This window comes from Myotis daubentonii, chromosome 9, assembly GCF_963259705.1.
Source record: "Myotis daubentonii chromosome 9, mMyoDau2.1, whole genome shotgun sequence".
NCBI lineage: Eukaryota > Metazoa > Chordata > Mammalia > Chiroptera > Vespertilionidae > Myotis > Myotis daubentonii.
In genome coordinates this window covers 52109171-52127959 of record NC_081848.1, presented here as the reverse complement: position 1 = coordinate 52127959, position 18789 = coordinate 52109171, and the positions used below count along the sequence as shown (strand labels likewise).

General features: G+C 40.2%; 1 protein-coding gene across 5 annotated transcripts; it reads right to left on the bottom strand.

Annotated features, from left to right (window-relative positions):
* Nucleotides 1–6149: 6149 nt before the first annotated feature.
* Nucleotides 6150–17864, bottom strand: LOC132240988 (ferritin light chain-like). Of its 5 annotated transcripts, none has more exons than XM_059708948.1 (2): nt 17504–17864; nt 6150–7459 (listed from the first exon to the last, which is right to left on the bottom strand). In XM_059708948.1, the coding sequence occupies exon 2, from the start codon at nt 7352–7354 to the stop codon at nt 6779–6781; it is 576 nt and encodes a 191-aa protein (XP_059564931.1). In that variant the 5' UTR covers nt 7355–7459; nt 17504–17864; the 3' UTR covers nt 6150–6778. The 5 variants fall into 5 exon arrangements, with proteins under 5 accessions (XP_059564931.1, XP_059564932.1, XP_059564933.1 ...); XM_059708949.1 differs by having other exon boundaries at nt 6150–7373; XM_059708950.1 differs by lacking the exon at nt 17504–17864 and adding an exon at nt 17039–17146.
* Between the last annotated feature and the right edge of the window lie 925 nt (nt 17865–18789).

Sequence of the window (18789 nt, the reverse complement as noted above, 5' to 3'; positions counted from 1 at the left end):
ATATTTAAAAGAACAAATGTCCCCCTCAATGAACCAGTCTGCACTTATCTTTTGTCTTCTAATGATTTACAAACTCATTTTCATCTGTTATTAGAAAAAAAAATTGACAAATCATTTTAAAAGTGAAAATAAGTCCTGGCTGGTTTGGCTCAGAGGATAGAGCATCAACCTGCAGACTGAAGGATCCCAGGTTCAATTCCAGTCAAGAGCACATTCCCGGTTGCAGACTCCATCCCCAGTACAGGGCATGCAAGACACAGCCAATCAATGACTCTCATGATTGATGTTTCTCTCTCTCTCTTCCTCTCCCTTCCACTCTGAAATCAATAAAAATGTATTTAAAAAATAAATAAATAAAAAGAAGACATGGAAAAAATTTAAAAAAATAAATAAAAGTGAAAATAAAATACTAGCATTGTGTTAAGAAAAAGGGTATAACTTCTGCTAATCTTTATTACTTAAATTTTCATTCCATTTATTAGATGAAAAATCTACTAAATTAAAAACCAGATGATTACCTAACTATTACACTGTTGATGAACAGAATTCTAACAGGCTGATTTTCTAAATGGAATATGAAAAATTCATCCCCCTTCAAGCTAACATTGATCTTGAGATCAGATGCCCCTCCTTAGAGATCCCGTGTTCAACATGTTCACTAAGCAGTCAAGTACATACAACTACCAAATACAATTTTGTAGTGAAATATAGACTTGCTCTACCTATATGTTTCTTTCTGTACCAATATACATTGAATACAAACAGTAAAACCTGACAAATGGCATTTGTAAGGACTCTTGGGCCCGTTTTAGCTGCTACAAAATTTCCACCACCTACAGCTATTGGTCCATTTTGTCGTCTTCCTATGAAAAACAGGTTCCTGCCCTGGCCAGTGTGGCTCAGTTGGTTGTGTGTGTACCAATTCCCAATCAGGGCCCAGGTTTCAGTCCAGTCCCCATTTGGGGTACATCGATGTTTCTCTCTCTCTCTTCCTTCATCTCTCCCTAAAATCAATAAAAACATATATATTTTTACAAAGACAGGTTCCTCTGTGTCTTCACCATGTACACAAAGTCAAAACCTACCAATGGAGAGAGTGGGAAGGGCAAATGGACAAGAATAAGATATTTCATCTAGCTTTTCATTGGGAGTCACTGATTGATTCCCCATCAGGAGCAATTCTTCCTCGTTTAACACAGCCACATCTAATGCTGTTTTGTCTCACTGTCCTACACTTCTAAGCTGGAGGACCACTTGGCAAATCTGAAGGAAATTCAAGCAGCAAATAGATAGCTGAGCTAAATGGTCTTTTAATATTCCTTGGATTCCATTACTGAAAAGTCAAAGAGGGAGAAAAAAAAAACTTCAAATATCCTTAAAAGAAAATAATTCCAAAATCCCCTAAACCAAAAGTTGGCAAAAATTTTTGTGAAGGGTCAAGGTAGTTAAGTATTCAGCTTTGTGGCCCATACAATCTTAGTAACAACTACTCAGTTCTGACATTTGAGGCACAAAATCAGCCATGGACAAAAAGTAATCAAATGAGTATGGCTGTATTTCAATAAAACTTTATTCAGAAGAACAGAAAGGCAATTTGCAGGATATAATATGCCAACCCTTTTCTAAATAACGACTTGCAATATTCCATATTTGGAAAATGAACTACAAATGAGAAAGGCATCAATAGGAAACCAGTACAGTCTAAAAATTTATTGGCAATGATTTCAGTATTACTAGAGTTACTGTGTATATCATTGTAAAATGAACAGTAAATACTTGTTTGATATAATAGCTTCAAAAATGAACCAACATTTGTGAATGCCAGGATTCAGAAATATGGATATGCCACAGACTAGACGCAAAATGGAGACATGACCTGTAGCCTTTTCAAGGTGTATAAAAAAAATCTGTGTTTTCAAAGGAAAGCCCATTACGATAAGATGTTCAGGGGTGAGGCTTGGACAATATTATTTTGGAGAAAAAGTTACAAATCAAGAAGAGCACAGAATATAATCCTGTCACAAACTCAAAAAACCTAGACCACTACCCTATTTAAAAAAATCTTGATACAGTAATTTAAAAAAAAACCCCACAGAATTTAAAGAGGTCAAAAGCTAACTCAACACTCTGGCAAGATATAAAGGTCTGTTTATATACTGAATACAAGTCTAAAAGAACCTAGATTATTCTTCTCTACAGGCGTGTATGTTATTTACAATTTTATAAACTGTAAATTTATATTTACAAAGATTAGATATGAGATATGGGTGGAAATATAGACACATGGTAAATAGCACATAAATATGAAAATTCCCCAAAAAACTGCATTGACCATGAAGGAATTCTATATACATATACCTATGCTTCCTCCCTCTCCCACCTTCCCCCATATATTTTTCCACTAAAAGGGAAATGGGGATTAGGAATCTCTAATCAATGGAAATTAATAACTGTCTAATCCAGAAGTTCATGAACAAATAGGGTGTGTGTCCAGGAACATGTTAAAGTTTCATCCAAAACATTATTGTGTTTGCATGTATTTATATGTGTGTGTACAAGTGTGCACACAATGCATACCTCACTATCTTTTTCTAGGGGAAGAATCCACTGCTTTTATCAGATTCTCAAAGGGGTCAATGAGCCTAAACCAGGGGTGGGCAAACTTTTTGACTCGAGGGCCACAATGGGTTCTTAAACTGGACCGGAGGGCCGGAACAAAAGCATGGATGGAGTGTTTGTGTGAACTAATATAAATCAAAGTAAACATCATTACATAAAAGGGTACTGTCTTTTTTTTTTTCTTAGTTTTATTCATTTCAAACGGGCCGGATCAGGTCCGCGGGTTTGCCCACGGCTGGCCTAAACAGTTTAAAATTACTATCAAATTTTATGTGTATTATTTATGCACACTGGAGCAAAGGGAGACTTAACATGAAGAGAACAGAGCCTCATGGTCACTAATTAAAAACCCCATTCACATCTAATATGGAGTAAAAATGTGTAAATGGTTAAAACATAATTATACAATCTCCCTTGAGGCCTGTTTTGGATTGAACTGTGTTCCCCCTAAAAAAATATATTGAAATACTAAACCCTAATACCTCAGAATGGGACTTTATTTAGAAATAGGAGCTTTGAAGATGTAATTAGTTAAGGTAAATGATGTCACACTAGAGTAGGTGTCACACTAGACACATTTCTTTGTCTTCACATGGCCCATTTATAAGGACTAGAGTAGGTGTCCTTATAAATGGGCCATGTGAAGACACAGAAATGCACAGGGAGAATTTCATGTGACAACAAAAGCACATGTTGTAGGCAGAAATTGGAGTTATACAGCTACAGGCCAAGGAATGCCAAATTTACCAACAAAAAAAGGTAGGAAGAGGCAAGGAATGATTCCCTTACAGGTTTCAAAGGGAGCATCGATTTTTTACTTCTAGCCTCCAAAACTGTGGAACAATAAATTTGTTGTTTTTAGCTACCCACTTTGTTACAGCAACCCTAGGGAACTATCAGAAGGCCAAATGTCCTAGTAACTAAAAGGAAGGCACAGAGCAAAAGGCCTTCTAAAGATGATGCATATGCTCTCATGACACAGTAAATACACATGACAGAGTTTGTTACCAAAAAGCCCTCTTACTAAAGACGTAAGATGGAATGGCTTTTCCAAATGGGTATAGAAAAGAATGGTAGAGAAAAGTTTATATAAAAAGGTAGAAAATCAAAATAAGGTTATGTTCAGATTCCAGAACAAATCATTGGGGTGTATTCCTAACTGCACGCCTGTATATTGTCAAATCTCAGTACACAGTAACAGATTCAGAAAATGAAGTGTTCTGATTATCTACTGCTATATACCAAAATCACTCTAAAACTCAGTGTCTTAAAATAACAATCATTTTTTCTTCCTCAAAATATCTGTGCATTAGAATTTGGGAAGGGCTTGACTAAGCAGTTCTAGCTGATCCTAGATCAGGGGTGGGCAAACTTTTTGACTCGAGGGCCACAATGGGTTCTTAAACTGGACCAGAGGGCCGGAACAAAAGCATGGATGGAGTGTTTGTGTGAACTAATATAAATTCAAAGTAAACATCATTACAAAAAAGGGTACGGTCTTTTTGTTTTTTTTAGTTTTATTCATTTCAAACGGGCCGTAGTTTGCCCAGATCCTCTTGGGATGATCTCTCTACATGAGGTAGTTTTTGGGTTTCCCTATGAGGATCTCAGGCTAGACTGCTTACAAAGCTGCTAAGTGTTTCAAGACCAATATTTTAGTGAGCTAGGTAGAAGCTATTCAAGTCTTTTACTTTCTGACCCTGTTTTGAAAGTCCCACAGTATAACTTCTGCCTTGTTCTATTGGTTACAAATGATTCAAAAGACCACCCAAACTCAAGAGGAGACATAAACCCCACCTCAGAGTAAGAGAAGACTTAAAGTCACCCTGAGATGGGAGATACTGTTACAACCATCTTTAGAAAATATAATCTGCCACTAAGGGCATGGTGAAGTAACTGCTTGTTACTCTTGAGACTGTCCACCATTTAATCCATGTTATACCTACTTCATGGGGCTAGGGAATGAGTTGTTCGTTGCCCCAAGTGCCTTTAAAAAAAAAAATATGGTCCTATGAGTCTCACAGTTGGAAATGTTTTGCTACCAAATAACCTCATTTACTTAATAAAAACTGTCATCATCCCATGTTCATGTAATTATGAGCTTGTAACCAGTAAGTTACCACTTGGAGTTAACACACTTCTAGACAAAAGAAAACCAACTCATTTTAGTTAGACTATGAAGAGGTCTCACCTTGTAAGTAAGTATATACTTTCTTTTAAGATCTGTGATAGACTCCCATCTGGAAGCATATTGGGAACTATTTGTTTATTGGTTCTAATAACTCCAGAATCTTTAGTGTTTTGATTAAGATGCAACATAAAAGAAAACATCCTCTGAAAGTAAAGTGTAAGCAGCAAATAAAGGGGCAAAATGCAAACTCAAAATGTACAAACTATTTACTGTAGTTTGCTAATAATAATAATGGGTTCCTTTTTTTAAATTAAGGCTTATAAGGCATTTTTTTTTTTTTTTTTACAAACAAAAGAATAGCTGTAGCATCTTGGTTAACATTTCTTTTTCAATAAAAGATGCTAGTGTCCAACCCTGTTGTTAGCCCTCATTGAAATAGATATAATGGCCGCTCTGTTTGCCTACACAGACCCTGATACCAGTACTTAACTCTCTGTACCCTATTTTCCTCAATGTCGAAGATACTTCTTGGTAATAAGTAATCTCAATAGGTTCTTATGGCACTACACAAGTATTTTATACACTGATGTTGGTCCCTAAGAATGGCACTTTTGCAAGAGTTAAAAATGCCTCTAAGGCCTCATTATTCTGAAAAATATTACATATACACTCAGAATTCCTGAGTGATGTAAAAATCAAACACACAGACATCTTAAGAAGTCAAGTTCTACTCCATTAGTGAGGAAATGTCAATTCTATAGCATTAAAATGATCTGCTAACAAGAAAGCAAATTTTTCAGCAATATCCATTTTCCTTCGTGTATGTTTCTGTCCTCAAGGCCTGTACCACTAGGGTAACTTCTCTACTTTGAAGCCTACCGAAGAAAGGCTGTGCTCTTGTTAACACAGAGTTTTGTAATAACTGTCCCTTTGCTGGCAAAACATGGAATCAATGCCATGTTAGGGGACACTAATTTTTCAAAAGTAATTTCATAAGTCACACATGATTCTTTTTTAGACAAACTATTGTACTATAATCTCTCCTTACCATAATAAAAATATTTTCATGCTAAGAAATAAAATTTTTATCCTAACACTTTCAGACTCAGAAAAGTGAAATGCATTTCAGAAATAGTATTCCAAAATACATTGGATTACCTTCTAAGGTAATGACCCAAAAATCGGCCAGACTACCCAGGGACTACACATTATTTAAAAAACATGACCTTCCTTTGATCCATAAGGCTCCTTATAAACAGACTTAAGTCAGATATTAAGAGTTACAAAAATGAACATGCTGATATACCAAAGATTTTAATTTGCATACAATTAATAACTGTTTGCTGCAACCATAATACTGCAAAGCTCCTACACCACATATGCACACTCAAAGCTTGAATTCTTTTACATTTTTTATTTTTTATTTATTGATTGGCTTTAATCCTCACCCAAGGATATTTTTCCATTGATTTTTAGGGAGAGTGGAAGAGAGAGGGAAAGATAGAAAGAAACATCAACGTGAGAGAAACATATCACTGGTTGACTCCTGCAGGAGACCCGACCAGGGCCTGGACCAGGGAAGAGCCTGCAACCAAGACACATGGCCTTGACCAGAATGGAACCCAGGGCCCTTTGGTCCGCAGGCCAACACTTTATCCACTGAGCCAAAGCGGCTAGAGCTATTTATTGATTGATTTTAGAGAAGAAGGGAGAGAAAGAGAGAAGCATTGATTTGTTGTCCCATCTATGTAAGCATTCACTGGTTGTTTCTTGTATGTGACTTGACCAGGGATCCAACACTCAACGTTCACATATTGGAAGGATGCTCTAACCAACTGAGCTACCTGGCCAGGGCCAAAAAATTAAATTATTTTTCTTTTTTCGTTTTCTTTGATGCAAAAAGCTTTTTATTGTTTCCATTTGGTCCAATGCATGGGAGAGGGCTTCAGGGTGGTTAAAAGAATGGCTAGTGGTTTCAGGGAGAGGCTCAGGTAAAAGCCAGACACCAGGGGAATGCAGAGGGGCCTCTCAAAGGCCTCTGGGTTCCAAAGGCTTCGAGTGGTGCTTGAGGGTGAGCCTTTCAAAGAGATACTCGCCCAGCCCAGCCTGGGGGCTGTCCAGCCCAGCCTGGGAGCTGGCCAGTCTGCGGAGGTTAGTCAGCTGGTCGCCCATCTTCTTGATGAGTTTCACCTCCTCATCCAGGAAATGTTTCTCCAGGAAGTTAGAGAGATGAGGGTCTTTATGGGCAGAACCCAGGGCATGCAGCTCCAAAAGGGCCTGGTTCAGGTTCTTCTCCAAGGCCAGGGCAGCTTCCATGGCGTCCTGAGTTTTGCCCCACTCATGCTGGGAAGGCTTCTTCACATCATGGAGAACAATGCGGCCACCTCGCTGGTTTTGCATCTTAAAAAGAAGCTCAGCGCCCTTGAACTTCTTCTCCTCCAACACTCGGAAGAAGTGGCCCACACCCTGGGAAGCCACATCATCACGGTTGAAATAGAAGCCCAGAGAGAGGTAAGTATAGAAGGCCTGCAGGTGCAGGTTGGCCAGCCGGTTGACCTCAGCCTCCACCTCGGTGGAATAATTCTGACGAATCTGGGAGCTCATGGTTGTTCAGTAAAAGGAGCTAAGGTTAAAAACAAGAACAACAAAAAAACAGTGTTGGCTGGTCTCAAAGGCTGAGGATGGCTGAGGTGGTTCGGAAGGTGGTGACTGGAAAAGAGGTTGGAGGATGGTCAGAGGCTGGAAGAAGGGACATCCCTGGGTCTGTTCCACCCAAACACGGTTGAAGCGAGAAAGATCTGGGAGACCAAGGGCACTGCCTTGAATCTTTAATTTTCTAAAGGGACACTCACTGCCAGTGAAGTTGTGTTGTCTTTAGCAGATCATGGTTTTCAATTATCATTGTTCTTACTTTTCAATTAAAAATTACCATTAATTGAACTTCATTATTGTCATTTTGGCTTTAGTTGTTTTAGTCAAACTTCAGAATGTATTATATATTTGTATTACTAAGATTTTGGGCCTACATTTTTCTAACTAGTCTAGGCTTTAAGACAAGTAGTATATTTTTTGTGATTCAATGAGCAAATCATCCATATTCCTAACTGCTAAAGAAAATCCCTCTTTCCCCAAAATGCTTGCACTTTGACAATTAGTTGTTATTATCCCACTAGAAAGTGGGAATTATTGAGGTAAAGAATGACCCAGATAAGGGGTCAGGATTAAAAAAGCTTGAGAGTCACTGTTCTACGAGTCCTCACCCTGACTGCAGGGTCACTAATTGTAGGGACAGGTCTTCTCCCTGGCCACCAGGTCTATACCAACCAAATGTGACATTAGGACTTGGAATCAGAGCCTTTCGTGAAAGTAATAACTTCCCTGAACTTGGATGTCAATAAGCCTCCGGTCTCTAGTTCTGAGTGAGAAGCTTCCAAGAAATGTCTTAAATTGACTAAATCTCTTAGCAAACCCTCTTTTCAAAAATCATTTTCTGGCTTACCTTTAAAACTCTGCAGGTTCACATAACAGCTTTCAACTAAATGCTGTCAGGCAGGGATCACCAGCCCAGAAAGGTATAGAAAACATGAGGAAACTGGTGACTTTTTGGAATACATATATATATTTCAGAGAGGGAGAAGGAGAAAGAGCTAGAAACATCAATGATGAGAATCACTAATGGGCTGCCTTCTGCACACCCCCTACTGGGGGATCAAGCCCACAACCCTGGCATGTGCCCTTGACCAAAATCGAACCCGGGACCCTTCAGTCCTCAGGCTAAATAAAGCTCTATCCACTAAGCCAAAGCAGCCAGGGCGACTTTTTGAATTCTTTTTTTTTTTTTTTGACTTTTTGAATTCTTAGTATCTGTTTCCAGCTGTGAAAATGACTCAAGCTCCTAAGAAGCCTACCCCGCTAAAGATAAGAACATGCATAGCAAAGTAAAAGCATTACAGTATAAAACTTCAAGGAATTCATCAATTTATCAATTGAGAATCAAAGTCATAATGCTAAAAACCCTAGTGTTAAGATACTTCCTTCTCCAGAAACTGAGATCCAAAAGGAAAAGACAGCCAAAATATATAAGCACAACAGACTTAAAAAAATCAGTAGGTTAATGAATAACTACACTAACGGGACTGCCACTAACCACCTAACCTTGGACATGTCAATTAACTGCTCTGATCATTGGTAAAATTCATTGAAGGGGAGGCCAAATCACTGATGGTTAAGCTCTCAAAGTCTATATATCTATTACTGCGTATTAAAATAAGTTGTTGCCTAAGAGTACATTAGATACTCAGTGAATTATTAACTCTAATACATCACAAGGGTTATCACTTTAAAGCAATACACCTAATACTCACTGATCTTCAATCAATGTACTGCTCTGCAGAGTCAAATGTCCCAAAAGCAGCTAATTCACCTGTTCCTATCTCCTGAGGATTCTGCATATGGTAATAACCATTATTTTGACTTCATTTTATAGGTACAATCCACAAGTTTTTAAAACAACATATTTCTAAGAAATTTATTTAGGACCATCCTTGAAATTAGATGGATGCTAAGATCTCTGGACTCCACTGAGAATCAATCCTTCATCAGCCAAAATATGTCTCTAAACCCCTGTATCACACCAAGGAGTTATTTTAACACAAATGTAAACCTCAAAATACTTTAATAGATTCTTTCCTCCACAAATCTTAACTATGTAAGGGCAGGATAAGTCAAAGAAATGTTTTTGTCTCTGAAAAAAATGGTATTTATACATTTATTTATTCTTATATCATATATTCTACTTCCTGTTAATTCAGAATAAATAGCAGCCATTATAAAAAGTACCATACACTTATTCCAAAATCTTTGGTAAAACCATTCCTACAAACTTATTAAACCAGCTATAGCTTGCTTTCACCCAAGAATCCAATTAAGAAGTGGTGTATTTTTTTAAATTAACATTTGCATAATGAGCTTTATAATTTTATCACTTAATAATAAAAAAAAGACTGCTTGTAAAAGGTGAGCAGTACACAGAAATAAATTTGAGTTGAATTTTAACAGTAGGCTTTCTGCCTATACATTAAAGAATGGCTTATTAAACCAGAATCCATAGGCCCCCAAGGATATTTGAGTAGGTTCTGAGAGTCTTATTAACCCCCTGAAATTATATGAAAAACTAAATGTATATTTTCTGAGGAGATAGCACAAAGCTTTAAGGAGATATTCAAACAGGTTCATGACCTTTGACTACAAATCTCTGCATTATGAATATATTTTAAGATTTTATTTCCAGCCTTAGCCAGTTTGGCTCAGTGGATAAAGCACCAGCCTGCAAATTGAAGGGTCCCAGGTTTGATTCTGGTCAAGGGCACATGCCCAGGTTGTGGGCTTGATCCCCTGTAGGGGGCATGCAGGAGACCGCCAATCAATGGTTCTCTCTCATCATTGATGTTTCTATCTTTCTCTCTCCCTCTCCTTTCCTCTATGAAATAAAAATATATGTTTAAAAATATTTTATTTCCAATTAATATCTCTAAATATTTAAGACAATACTCCAAAATAACAAGATATAATGGTAAGATTCCTTAAATTCAAGGATTGCTCATGTGACTAGTAAGAATTCCATAAAATAGATAAACTAGATATTTCAAAGTAATTCTAAAACTGTCAAGTGGTTAACATTTAAACACACACACACACCAGCCACTATTTAAAACCTCAAAATGACATACTTCAAAGCTGATCACACACTCACACACACACAAACATTCTAGACAAAATGGATCCATTAATACATGTGGTACTAAGATATTAAGAAGGCTTTTTAATGGAATGTGTCAAATAATTCACCATGGACATTCACAAAGTAGTGTGTCATAATTTGTAATAAAGCAATTGGCTTCTTTCAAATATTGATGTAAGATCTATAGTATGTCAATAACATCTTACAGGGGTCTAAAAGATATAGAGAGGTACAGGTTTATATAAAACATATTCTAAAAAAAAAATATTACATTTTTCTACTTGTTTTCTCCATGTGATCACCCTCACCTCCTCCACTTAATGTTCTTTCTCCCTGTCTAAATCCTACTTTGATTCAGAAATAATGTCATTTCCCACTTAGAATCCCTATAACCAATTTTGACATATGATCTCACTACATTCTATTTTATATATGCACACTCAGTCTCCCCAATTACATTATTCCTGCTCTACAGATTATTATATCTAATTTCTTTTGCCCAGCACAATATAATCTATAGTCTCCATGTGATATATATAAAAAAATTCCAGCCCTAACTGGTTTGGCTCAGTGAACAGAGCGTCGGCCTGCAGACTGAAGGGTCCCACGTTTGATTCTGGTCAAGGGCATGTACCTTGGTTGCGGGTACATCCCCAGTAGGGGGTGTGCAGGAGGCAGCTGATCCATGTTTCTAACTCTCTATCCCTCTCCCTTCCTCTCTGTAGAAATCAATAAAATATATTTTAAAAAATAATTAATAAAATTTACTTTTTTAAAAATTCCACTTCACTTTATTAGCACATTTACTGTCACACTTATCATAGTATCTGGTAATCACTGGTAAAAATGTCTAGGGATTTGCTTCAAAATAAAATAATGGGGAAGTGGATGGAGGTACAGATAAAACAAGATTGACCACAAGTTGAAAATTGTTAAGGTTACTGATATGCATATAATTGTATTTTTATGTTGGCAATTTCCCATAATACAAAGTTTTTAAAAGTCTGCCTCTTCTACTAGAAGAGAGAGCTTCTTACAGACAGGCCCAGTAGTTTTCTTCTGTGTGCACCTGACCAATAGAAAGCAGATAAATTTACTTTACAAAACACATTTAACTCTCTTTATTTTAATCTTTATTGTTGAAAGTATTACTTATTGTCTCCTTTTTCCCCCCATTGACCCCTTCTAGCCAGCCCCTACCCCTGGCCTTCACCACCCTATTGTCTGTGTCCACAGAGTATGCATATATGCATACAAGTTCTTTAGTTGGTCTCTTCCCACCACCCCTCCCCGGCACCTGCCTTCCCTCTGAGATTCCACAGTCTGTTCCATGGTTCTATGTCTCACATTTCATTCTTTAGGCAGAATTATCTTTCAATGAAAGTTCAAAAGCTTTCAGATGGTATTCTATTTAAATAATTCTCTTATTAATTCAGATAAAATACATTTATTCATTCATTAACTATTTAATAGGCACCTATTTTCTCAGATATCCTGTCCTGGTAAATGCAGGGTATCAAAAATAACTCACCCTCTCTAATAAGTTAAAAATCTAACAGTAGGGGGGGATGAGGACACATTTGAAAAAAAAAAAAAAATCTAACAGTACGCTCAAAGATCCATGGGGGGAAATGGGCAGGAAGGAAGACAGGGAGATGAAGAGAAAGAAGAAATAGTCAAAAGCAATAAATACAGTTTTTAAGAAAGGGATTTATAGCATCCACATTTTTTATTAGAAAGAGGGCAGCCCTAGCCAGTTTGGCTCAGTGGATAATAGAGTCTCGGCCTGCAGACTGAGGGTTACAGGTTCGATGCTGGTAAAGGGCATGAAACTCGGTTGCAGGCTCCTCCCCAGCCCGGGCCCTGGTCAGGGCTTGTGCAGAAGGCAACCCATCGATGTGTTTCTCTCACATTGATATTTCTCTCAGTCTTTCCTTCTCTTATCCACTCTCTCTAAAAATCATTGGAAAAATATCCTCGGGGTGAGGATTAAAAAAAGTAAGAGGGCACACAGTTTGTTTAAGACAGACAGGTCTGAAAGTTCCCCACCCCACTCCAATTTACAGATGAGGAAACTAAAGTTCAGAGAGGGGAAGTGACTTGCCTCAAGTTATAAATCAAGTTACTAGCAAAACCAAAATTAAAACTCAGATCTGCTGATTCACAGTGCAATGTAAATTTTCTACATCACAGGATTTTTCTATACTATAATATTCACTAGCTAAAGAGAATGACTATTTTATTATTAATATATACTTCAGTTCTATATTGTGCCATGCTGAAAAAAAAAGTAATTGGTTAAGTAAAGAGAGGAGGTTGGGAAGAAATTGCACACAACAAAATACTAAGACAGTTATACATGAAGACTATATGCATATACCACACTACCTCAATTCTGAGACACATTAAATTTTAAGACATAGTATCCATTTCATAAACATCTTAAAATAAATATAGCACTGTAAATACATCTTCATTTCAAAAAATACTAAAATGTGAGCACACCTCTAAATGTAATATAATACACTCAATAAGACACAAAAATTACTATCATTTAAGAGCCACTGTCACAAAGCACAAACACACAGAGTAAGAATCCCTTCTAAGGGTAACAAATAGTTACTAAACACCTAAGGCTATGTGCCATTCCCTTCAATTGCAGGTATTCAAGTAAACAAGTTCTTCTTGCCACTGTCTCACATGCGTGAGTTCCGGAGTTTTTTGACAAAGCAAGGTTTGACTCTCAGCTCTGTCACTTACCTTTTCAACCTTTGGAAAATTACTACTCTGAGCCCCATTCTCTTCATCTGAAAAATGGGATAGCCACCTTAGAGAACTATATGAAAATTAAACGTGATAATTTAAGAAAAAGAACTATAGTACCTAGATGAAATACTGTTTTCTCCCACAATCCCTATAGGCTAAATGAAATTTAAAAACTAGAACTTAGCCCAGCTGGTGTGGCTCAGTGGTTGAGCATAGGCCTACAAACCAGGAGGTCACGGCTGGATTCTGGGTCAGGGCATTCGAGTTGCAGGCTCAATCCCGGGTAGGGGGTGTGCAGGAGGCAGCCAATCCATGATTCTCTCTCATCATTGATGTTTCTATATCCCTCTCCCTTCCTCTCAGAAATCAATAAAAATATGTATTTTTTTAAAAACTACAACCTATTCTTGACTTACAAAATTCCTCTCTTTCTCCTTTAGAGATTGGAATAAATCAGACTGGGTCCTAGAGCAAATCCTACTAGTCTCCTTTGGAGAAATTTGATGAGAAAAGCTTACTTTCTTGAAATCAGTCTCTTCTTCAAAGTGGGAACAGAAAACAATGACAAATTTTAAGTGTTTCAGTTTTATGCAAATTCAGCATTTTCATATTGTTTTACTGAACCGGGACTCTAAGCCCATTACAAACCCACTGAAGAGAGGAACTACAGAACCAACGTGTGGGAAGAGGAAAGAATAAAAGGCCAAAAGACAAAGTTGAAATAACTCAACTGTACTAGTGGTTTGTTTTCTTTTTAACCTTTAATTCATTTATTAAATGCAAAGAAAACAATGTTCAGGAGAGTCAAAACCCTATCTTCATGATTCAGGGTGCTTTAGTCATCTTGATCCCTCAGATTAAGCACATGCTATCTTTCAACATGTAGTTTCAGGATGTTCACACTGGTAACAACCCAGACATTCTACGATGGGAATGTGCCTACCAAAGTGGCTCATATGCAGTAGGCCCTGAAGTAAAGGCCATCTTTTTCTCTGATCCCAAACACAATTCAGATTAGCATTAGCCCACCCACACAGTCCCTATTTCAGTTGAATAATTTGCCCCCACTAATTACAAAAATAATGCTCATTTTTTATTTGAAAAAATACTAAAAGCACAAGCATTTTTAAACCACCCACAATCTTATCAGCCAAAGATTAAAATATTACAAAGAGACATGCCAACATCTTTTCTATGAATTTGACCATAACTGTGATCATACCAAATTTTACATTTGTATAGAGCATTTGCCATTAAACATGATTAACTATTGGCCTGTATTTTAATATCTTCATTCTGGCTTTCTTGAGACTAAATTCACAATACTTTTTCCCTTACCTAACTCAATAGTTTCTTTTCAATCTTTGTTCTTCTGAGTCTCTCAGCTATATAGTTTGCTGCTGACCACTTCCTCTTTCTTAAAATTCTAAGTTTCCCTAAACAGTATATTGCTCAGTGTCTACAAAAGTCCTTCCAACTAATCTTTTTCTCTTTCTTCCCTGGCTCTCTTCTGTTAACTCATGACAATCTCTAAAAAAAAATAGCTCAGACCTGACCTTTGGATTTGCTATCAACTTTGAATCTCCAGCACTTACTACAGTGCCTGACATGAAACAAATGCTCAATTAATGTTTATTGACTGGCTACACCAATCCTGACCTTATTAGCTGTGTGATCTTGGGCAAATTAAATCTTTCTGAATCTCAGTTCCCTCATCTATAAAATAGGGATAACCAAAGAAAGATGATGCTCAGAAAGCTCAAAACAGTGGCTGGCACAAAGTGGAATCCAACAAATTATACTACCATTATCAACATAATCTAGTACAGGACACAAAAATGTTTATTATACATAGTTGAACACCAAGTCTACCTCTCAACAACCCAACTTACTTTCACCATATTCTCTTATAACTATCAAAAAATACTTTTATGATCTTTCCTTTACTACCTATCTCCAATCATCAACTATTCTAATTCTTCTCTTATCATAATACAGAATCATCATTTATCAACTAAGCTACAACAAACTTAGTTGAAGTCCACACCCTTAAATCTTCATTCAAACCTTCAATCCTCCTTTAAAGCCATTTCATTTGTCACTCATTATAATCCTCATGTCTTCCAATAACCCAAATCCCAACTCCTAATTCAAAGGATGGTTCAAAACTCACCTCTTCCCAGAAACTTTCCCTGAGTAACTGTAACTTCACACTACTCAGATTCCTTCTCTGCTCTGAGTCGCCTCAGCACCTGTGAGCGCTTGGGTATTCTGTTATACTTAGAGTAAAATGTGATCAATGAGTAGCATTACCAAGAAATTACTTCCACAAAATTATTTCTACATCCCAAAGAATGGCTCATTAGCTATAATGCTTTGTTGATCTAGTTCAGCCGTGGGCAAACTACAGCCCATGGGCGTTTTGAAATGAATAAAACTAAAAAAAAAGAAGACCCTACCCTTTTATGTAATGATGTTTACTTTGAATTTATATTAGCTCACACAAACACTCCATCCATGCTTTTGTTCCGGCCCTCTGGTCCAGTTTAAGAACCCATTGTGGCCCTCGAGTCAAAAAGTTTGCCCACCCCTGAATAAGGAAGCACCCTACACATACAGTGAATGCCCTCTTTGGTTTCTGTCCTTGACCCTATACTATTTTAAGTTTGTCAAAAGTGCTGAACTCTTCACATTCTTTTTGTGGTATCCTCAAGCAGAAATTATACCTCACTGCCTATCACCTCCTCCCATTTAATGCCACTGGAAATTGGGTAGCGGGCCACTCTTTCTTTTCTACTACCTCTTCTCTGACCCCAGCCTCTGGCCTCACCCCACAAATAAAAAATCCAAAAGCCTGAAACAGTGATACACATGTATCATGTCTGTATTTCCTCTGAAAACGAAAGGAACTTTGAACCTATTTAGCTATAAATCTTCCCAAGGCTGAAAATTTTCCCAGCAAGCATGATACATAACCAAATTCTACTACATCAAAATAGCTGATGCTGTAGCATAGCAGGATTGTATTTACATGTTAACTCTCACTGGTGATACCGTAAGAACTCCTGCATCATTTTTATGCTAATATTACTCATGCCCAGCAAGACAGTTGAGTAATTCCCCTACAGGGCAGATTTTCTAAGAGTTATCTTCTGACAATGCGTTTAAACCAATGCATACTTTTTTTTTTTCATGTAAAGAATCAAGAGATTCTTCCCTGCCATCCAAGCAAAACCAAACACTTGTGCCATTAATGCTGAGAGTGCGCGCGCGTGGGGGCTGCTGAAGCAAAGCAAGTCAGATGAACTGAGGGGAGGAAGATGGATCAGCCTCAGCAGCGAGAGTTGTCAAGTCTGGGCGTTTAGGCCTCGATGCAGCGCAGCGAATGAACCTATGAACTTGGCGGACTGACTCCTTCCTGAGACATCTGGCTCTCCCGTCGCTGCCAAAACCGAGTTATTATTTATTACTCACTCAAAAGGCCCACACCCTTCAGCTACCACGCATAAACCTACCTTGTTTGCCCCTCGTATACTTTCCCCTAACTGGCCACCTAGCGCTCTCTAGTTAAGGAGCCTCTATCCACATCTCACCTAAAAAAATAAAAATTTAAAAAAAAAAAACAACCCTTCTCCTCTCAGTCACCTTCCGGTTTCAGTAGGTGTCTCTGACTCCAGATCCACGTGTCCCCAACTGTCCACATCGCTTAACCTTCAAAACCCAAGCCTGCCCTCCCTGCACTCCCAGCTGACTCCCCCCACCCTCTACCCATGCCTACTTACCAGAGGCCAACCACACTGCACCGCTCCGCGCCGTCTCCTCCGGCACCTTTTTCTGAGCATCAACCTTTTCTCATCACTTTCTTCCTCCCCAGACCTGGAATCCTTCAATCACGGGCTTCTGGTGCACACCAGCCCGCTCCTCTGTTAGCTACCCCGCCCCGCCTTCGCCGCCTCTTCCCGGCCTCCCCACCCCGGGAGGCGCCCCCAGGCTCCGCAGCAGCAAACCAGGCTCCTCCCTACATCCCTGCAAGCGGTCCCCGCCCTCCGGAGGGCAGCGGCGCGCCCCAACCGGAGACCATCCGGTCCGAAGCCGGCACCCCCAGTCGGGGGCGAGGACGTGGGCGGGGCGCCGGGTGTAACCCCCGACTGGGCCCGGCCTGCCTTCCCGGCGCCCGCAGCTGCGGCCCGAGCCAGGCGAGGAGGGGCCAGCACCCGGCTTCTCCCACCCGGCGTCCTGCCTCTCACCTCGATGCACAGGCTTGGGCCTCGCTTTCCCCCGGGTCGTCCGCCGATGGCTCCGCCGCCGTCGCGCTCTCCTCACTGGCTCTTCCACCACCCCCGAGCGGCTGCTGAAGAGCGGACGGGCAGCGGCACGCCCATTGGCTGCGACCCGCACTCGCGTCAGCCGGCCCCCCGACCCAGACCGCGGGATGTGACTGGCTGGCGCGGCGCCACTCTTCGACGTCTTGGCCTGATTGGCTGTCTCGCGCCCCCTTACCAGTAGGACCGCTCACCCGCCTCCCCGCTCTGGCCTCCCACCCCCAACCCTTTTTTCCATCCGGGAGGGAGGGGGGCGGAGCGGGCGCCGGTTAGAACGCAAACGACCAATGGAAGCGCCGAGAGAGGGCCGGGGAGGTGGGCTCTGCGGCCGGACGGGGGAAAGTTCAGCCAATGGGCGTGCGCCCCACATCCCGGGCTCCGGAGCGCCTCCCCTGGCCACTCACGTTCTCGCGGGTCGCGCCCAGGGCCACGCCCGGCTGGCTGCCCATCGCGCGGGAAGGGCGCCCGCACGAATGGTGGAGGGGCTGCGGCGAGGCTGGCGTGGGAGCCCGCGGGCGGGCGGCTATTGTGGCGTGCCCCGGCGCTGCCTACGTGAGGCCCGACCGCCTTCTGGCCGGCCGGGCTCCGGCCCGTGTGAGCGGAGCCGTCACTCCGCGGACCCCCTGAAACCTCCGCCGGACGCCCTTTAAAAGGAGAGCGCCGAGGGTGCGTCCCTTCCAGGCCCGCGGGATTGTGAGCCAAATCATGCCATTTCTCCAGAATAATTTCCTACAGAACTTATCAGTGGTGTAAGAGTTTAGAATAATGGTTACCTCTGGAGGGATGGAAGGGGCACAAGGGAATCTAGTAAGAGTTTTAAAAAGCTCCGGGTCTTGATTTGAGTGGTAGTTACAAAGATGTATACATACGTAAAAATTCATGGAGCCTTAAACTTAAGATGAGTGCACTCAACGCACTTGATGTGTCGATTTTTGATGATAAAAGGATTTTGACAATAACTAGTAACATTACCATAACCTTAGGTCCCATGGGACTCCATGGTATAAACCAGTGGTCGGCAAACCGCAGCTCTCGAGCCACATGCGGCTCTTTGGCGCCTTGAGCGTGGCTCTTCCACAAAATACCAGTGCGGGCGCCCACGTTCCGTGCATGCAGTGCGATTGAAATTTGTGGCCCATGCGCAGAAGTTGGTTTCTGCCTGTGGGGGTCCTTTGGCTGAGGTCGACCCCCTCAGATTGAGGACGTTTTTT